This window comes from Bufo gargarizans, chromosome 9 (genome assembly GCF_014858855.1).
Source record: "Bufo gargarizans isolate SCDJY-AF-19 chromosome 9, ASM1485885v1, whole genome shotgun sequence".
Taxonomy (NCBI): Eukaryota; Metazoa; Chordata; class Amphibia; order Anura; family Bufonidae; genus Bufo; species Bufo gargarizans.
This window is the reverse complement of record NC_058088.1, coordinates 9,426,031-9,432,804: the sequence shown is the minus strand read 5'-3', so window position 1 is coordinate 9,432,804 and position 6,774 is coordinate 9,426,031. Positions and strand designations below refer to the sequence as shown.

The window sequence follows — 6,774 nt, the reverse complement described above, 5'->3', positions numbered from 1 at the left end:
GGGTTCTGTGGTGGATGGCTCCTGGGTTCAACAATGCTGCCAACAAGGTTAGTTGTAGGTGAATGCTGTAATAATGATGGGAAAACTATGGGAGTTCCAGGTAGGCATATGCCAAAGTTATGTTATCCATTTCAGAGACTACGGATTGACTATATTCAGAGGTGGAACAGTGTGAATATGTATGTGTCTGTATTGATCCCTTTCCACGATATTCGGAGATTTGGCCTGTAGCAAAGGCTAAAGCTAAAAGATACTGACTGAGGTGAGAGTACCTACCCTAGGGGCTTTTTTCCATCTGGTACACACTTAACCGGAAGATAGGCCTAAATCCTTATGAAGGACTCTTTGGGAATGCCTCTGGATTAAGTCTCTATTTCCCCAACAGCTCCAGATGCAGCATAGTAGTCTTTCAAATTATGTTGTCTGTTGCACAAATTGATTGTCTATTGTGTATTTCCAAGTTTTAGTTGTTTTATAGAATCCAGACTGTAAAGAAGCAATGTATTCTTTACAATCAGGAGATTGGGTACTGGTACTGGATTGGGTACTGGTGAAACTAAATAATGCTTTATTATGTAATACTGAAACAAACAGCCAAAAAAAAGTCATATTTGGTATTGTTGCGTCCGTAACAACCTGCTCTATAAAAATAGCTCATGATCTAACCTGTCAGATGAACTTTGTAAATAACAAAAAATAAAAACAGTGCCAAAACAACTATTTTTTTGTTACCTTGTCTCACAAAAAGTGTAATATAGAGCAACCAAAAATCATCTGTACCCTAAAATAGTACCAAAAAACTTCCACCTTATCCCGTAGTTTCCAAAATGGGGTCACTTTTTTGGAGTTTCTACTCTAGGGGTGCATCAGGGAGTCTTCAAATGTGACATAGCAACTTAAAATTATCCTAGTGAAATCTGCCCTCAAAAACTATATGGCGTTCCTTTCCTTCTGCACCCTGCCGTGTGCCCGTATAGCAGTTTACGACCACATATGGGGTGTTTCTGTAAACTACAGAATCAGGGCAAGAAATATTGAGTTTTGTTTGGCTGTTAACCTTTGCTTTGTTAGCCGAAAAAAAATTATTAAAATGGAAAATCTGCCAAAAAAGTGAAATTCTTTTCATCTCCGTTTTCTATTAATTCTTGTAAATCAGTTTTTAATACCTTGAGGGGTGTAGTTTCTAAAATGGGGTCATTTTTGGGTGGTTTCTATTATGTAAGCCTCACAAAGTGACTTCAGACTCGAACTGGTCCTTTAAAAAGTAGGTTTTGGAAATTTTCTGAAAAATTTCAAGATTTGCTTCTAAACTTCTAAGCCTTCTAACATCCCCAAAAAATAAAATGGCATTAACAAAATTATCCAAACATGAAGTAGACATATGGGAAATGTAAAGTAATAACTATTTCATGAGGTATCACTATCTGTTTTAAAGCGCAAGAAGAAAGCATAGAAATAGAAACTTGGAAAATTGCGAATTTTTCAACATTTTTGGTAAATTTGGTATTTTTTTATAAATAAAAATGAAATATAATGATTCAAATTTAGCACTGTCATGAAGTACAATATGTGACAAGAAAACAATCTCAGAATGGCCTGGATAAGTAAAAGCATTTTAAAGTTATCTCCACATAAAACTGACACATGTCAGATTTGCAAAAATCAGTCTGGTCCTTAAGGTGAAAAATGGCCCGCTCCTTAAGGGGTTAATAATCACGCTCTATTTTTTATTACTGAGCCATACAGACATTTTCTCCCAGTCCAAGCATTCTCATTTTATATACTAAACTTTTATGTGGTACGGTGTCAAATGCTATGCAGAAGTCAAGATATATGACACCCATCGATTTGCTGCGGTCAAGTCTAGAACTTACCTCCTCATAGAAACTGATTAAGTTAGCTTGACAGAACCGATCTCTTATTATTATTATTATTATTAAATATTAATGCACCATTCATTCCATGACAAGACTATGAATCCAATAGATGGCGCTGTTCATGAGTAGTGTAATTTGCGAATTTTCCATGCAAATGGGTTTTCAGCTGAAAAGCAAGGCAGATTCTGCTCACTTGCATGTCTTTCCCATATGCCCATGTTAATGAAAATTTGTTTGTACATGACAAAACTGTATAGAAAGGTTATTGAATAATATGTTAGGACAATCAGAAAACTTTTTGTCTCCTTAATGATATCAATCTAGGTGCACAGGTCCACCCAAGCCATCCAACAAATGTGATGGTCACTGTTTCCCAGGTGTCCTCCAACTGGCACATCTGTTGTTCTGTCAGGTCTATTGGTTAGTACTAAGTCCAGTGTGGCCGTCCATCTAGTCAGATCCTGAGCCAGTTGGGAAAGGTAATTGTTTTTAGTTATTGCCAAAAACTTTCTATAGGTTTTATTTTCCCAGTCTATACCTGGGTAGTTGAAGTCCCCCATAATAACGACCTCATTATGATTTGCCGCCTAATATATTTCCATTAGTAGTAGATTAGATTAGTAAGAGATGTCCAGCACCGATATAAATAAAAATCTTCAGTCTTTAAAAAATTTAAAAGAATGCAGTTTCTTCACATAGATGATGATGACTCCACCAACGCGTTTAGATCTATAGATCGAAATGCATTGACAGTGTCACCATCATCTATGTGAAGAAACTGCATTCTTTTAAATTTATGAAATAAAGACTGAAGATTTTTATTTTTCTCGGTGCTGGACATCTCTTGCTACTTTTCTGGATCTGTACGGACTGGAGCGGGGCCTTGCACAAGACACCATATGTAGAGGTGCTGGCTTACTCTTCTATGGCTTATAACAAACCCTTATCAGTATTTTATTAGTGTTTTTGACTGCATGTATTTCTACCCACAGTAACTCCACATGTTCATTTTCCTCACTTATATCTTCCCAGACTTTACATAAAGGCAAACCTCTCCACCTCTTTTTTACGGTCTTTACTAAACAGACTGTAACCCTGTATGTTACCCTCCTAGTCATAGCTATCATCCAGCCATGTCTCAGTTATTCCCACTATGTCATAGTCCTCTTCAGACAGTACTTAATCTAGTTAGGCTTCTGGCATTAGTATACATACAATTAAGATATTTTTGGCTATTTATTTACTCTACACCTTTCCTTATGAACTGTTCTAGTCCCTCCCTACATTCAACCCTGTTCTATTACCTTGTCCCAGGTCACTATCTACACTATTTACCCCTCCTATAATGTAATTACCCTTCCCCTCATTCTCTAGTTTAAAAACTCCTCCAACCTTCTAGCCATCTTCTTCCCCAAAACAGCTGCACCTTCCCCCATTGAGATGCAGCCCATCCCTACGATAGAGCCTGTAGCTGGCAGAGAAGTCGGCCTAGTTCTCCATGAACCCAAACCCCTCCTTCCTACAACAGTTCTTCAGCCACTTGTTGACATCCCTAATCTCCCGCTGCCTTTGTGGTGTGGCTCGTGGTACCGTATTTCAGAAAATACTACCTTTGAGATCATTGCCCTAAACTTGCACCCTAAGTCTCTAAAAAAAATTTAAGGACACTCCACCTACCTCTAACTTTGTCATTGGTTCCATTGTGGATCATGACCGCTGGGTCTTCGCCAGCCCTTTCCAGTAATCTGTCAACCCGATCTGTGATATGTTGAACTCAAGCGCCAGTAAGACAACACACAACACATAGGAAGACAACACATCGCTTATAATACTGCCTAGACTATATAAAAATGTTCATTTTCAAACTAGAGATAAGAATATTCTGGATCAGGTCTATACTAATATATGGGGGATTTATACGGCTGTTTCTTTGCCACAATTTTGTTTATCTGATCATATTTGAATAGAATTGATTCCATCTTATAAACCCCTAGTTTGCAGATTATGACCAGTAGTTAAAACTGTTAAAATCTTGGAATAGTGAGTGTTTCAAAAATATGGATTAGGATGTGCTCGCACAGGGGGAGGAATTGGAGGGACATTGCTCAGCGATATTAGATTATGTAGCCATTTGTACAGGCACAGCGATTAAAAATAAGGTTTTTAAGATATTTCCAACCTTGGTTGAAAAAACATTGTCCAGTCTTCAATTTGAGCACTGGGGAATTAACTAAGTGGGGTCCTCACTGCTCTGATCATTGTTTGTCTGTCCAGCTTTCTAGTATGGATCTTGAAGAAGGTAGTATCCCTGGGTTCATCAGAGACTTTTAGGATGTATTTTCCAAGGAAGCTTCTGAAGCGTTGCCTCCTCATATGGAATATGATTGTGCCATTGAGCTGGTCCCTGGGGCCAAACTCCCAAGGGGTGGATATTCAACCTCTCCGGCCCTTAAAGAGTGGCCATGAAGGACTATATTCATGATAGTCTACAGAAAGAGCACATCTGACTGCCTGTTTCTCCAGTAGGGCTTCTTTTTGTGGAGAAGAAATAAGGTGGCCTGCATCCTTGTATTGATCATAGGGAGCTTATTAAAATTACTGTTTGTAACTAGTACCCCTTCCTCTAATTCCTGATTTATTTAATCAAATTGTCAGGGCTGTGTAATGCCCCAGCCGTATTCCAGAACTTGATCAACTACATCATTTGTGAATTCTGTAGAGGGAAGTGCCAAATGATAATGCCCCCCAATGAAGTGGGTGGGAAGTGCCCAGAAATTACATATTGTAATAATTGGTGGTGCCCCACTGGTGAGCCCCCCAGTGGATAGACAATACATGTCAACAGATAACCCCTTTAAGGAACAGAATTTATATAATATAAACTGTTTAATGTGAACAGAAAATTTACCACAAGATCAAAGTAATATTTTATTGTTCATCATCATCAAACGTCTGAAGGCCATTTTTATATCTTTGTTTTTCAGGCTGTAGATTACAGGATTTAACATGGGTGTTAATGCGGTATAAAACAACATAAGCAACTTGTCTGACTCTAGAGTGACCAATGAGGTAGGTCTCAGGTAGACACAGAACAATGTGACATAAAGGAGGGAAACTACAGTTATATGAGAAGAACATGTATAGAAGGTTTTATATCTGCCGGAGCTGGAGTGGATTCGGAGAACGGTCCTGATGATGAAGACATAAGAAGTAAGGGTAAGTGAGAAGGGCAAGACACCAACGAAAATCGACTCTATGTAAATTAACTGTTCCATTTTGGAGGCCTTGTAGCAAAACAACTTCATGATAACCAAAAGATCACAGAAAAAGTGATTGATTTCATGGGATTTAAAGCAGTGGATGTCATAGATAATGAATATCGCTGGAATGACCTCAGAAAAACCAAGCACCCATGAAACTGTGCACAACACAGAGCAGACTTTACTGTTCATGATCCTGACATAATGTAGAGGATTACAAACTGCCACATATCGATCATAACTCATAGTGGTCAAGAGCAAAAACTCAGAGCAGAGAAGAGCTACATAAAAATACATCTGTGCAATACAGGAGTGGAACGAAACTCTTTCATCCCCAGATACATATATAGCCAATGTCTTATGCATGGTGACTGTGCTGTAACAGATGTCCATGATGGAAAGGTGAGACAAGAAGTAATACATTGGAGTGTGCAACTGGCGGTCATGGCCGATTAGCAGTAAAATAGTTGCATTTCCACTAAGAATTATTAGATAAGTTACCAAAACCAAGAAGAAGATGGAAGTCTGCAGCTGAGGCAAGTCACTAATACCTTTCATGATAAAAAATGTCACCCATGTCTGATTTCTTTCTTGCATCTTATGGCCTGTTGATGAAATAAGATGTGATACAAAAGCTAGTGACCATTAATGCTATACAATACTTTTAATAAGCGTCCCTCCGTGTCAAAGGGTGTATCAAATGAACATAAAATATATGCAATGACAAAGAAAATTGTCGTCTACTTTGTAGATGATATGGAGCAACTGGTTTGATATGGAATTGGCTTGGGGCTAAACTCAAAAGCAGAGTCTAAGGCACTCCTTGGTATCCACCCTTAAAATGGGGTAAAGGGTTAGTCCAGTTATATAAATTTATCCCATATCCACAGGATCAGTGGGGGTCCTACCACTGGTTCCCCACCTATCACAAGAATGCCATACATTCAAAACTTCTTTCTTACTAATTGTCTTATCCTGCTGGCCCTCACTGAAACTTGGATTCAGCAATCTGACACTTGGCGGTGGCCTACACTTTTTAAGTATCCCCAGACCTGACAACAGACATGGTGGTAGAGTAGGTGTACTTTCCCGACAATATACTTTCCAGGTCATTCCCCCGGTACCATCAGCCTCATTCCCATCTTTTGAGGTCCACACCCTCAGACTCTTTCATCCCCTCTCAATCAGAGTTGAGGTTGTATAGCGACCCCCTGGCTCACCCATCCAGTTCCTGGATCACTTTGCTGCCTGGCTGCCACGCTTCTTGTCCTCAGAACTACCAACTCTCATTCTGGGCAACTTTAACATCCCAATTGAAAGCCCTATTTCCGTGCCTGCATCTCAGCTTTTATCTCTAAGCTCTTATCTTGGACTTTCACAGCTTTCAAACTCTCAGACACATAAAGACTTTAACACACTTTACTAACACTGACCTAATTAAAGGGGTTGTCCAGGTTTAGAGCTGAACCCGGACATATCCCCATTTTTTCACCCAGGCAGCCGCCCTGACTTTAGCATCGGAGCAGTTCATGCTCCGATGCTCTCCTTTGCCCTGCACTAAATCGCGCAGGGCAAAGGAATTTTTAGGAGTTCCGGTGGGGCTGCCAGGAAGCCTGGTGACATCACCGGCACTGATG

At 39.4% G+C, this 6,774-nt stretch overlaps 1 protein-coding gene across 1 annotated transcript; it reads right to left on the bottom strand.

Annotated features, from left to right (window-relative positions):
- Positions 1-4,792: 4,792 nt before the first annotated feature.
- On the bottom strand, positions 4,793-5,734 carry LOC122946614 (olfactory receptor 6C1-like). Its single transcript, XM_044306354.1, has one exon. It carries the CDS (start codon positions 5,732-5,734, stop codon positions 4,793-4,795), a length of 942 nt encoding a protein of 313 aa, XP_044162289.1.
- Positions 5,735-6,774: the final 1,040 nt, after the last annotated feature.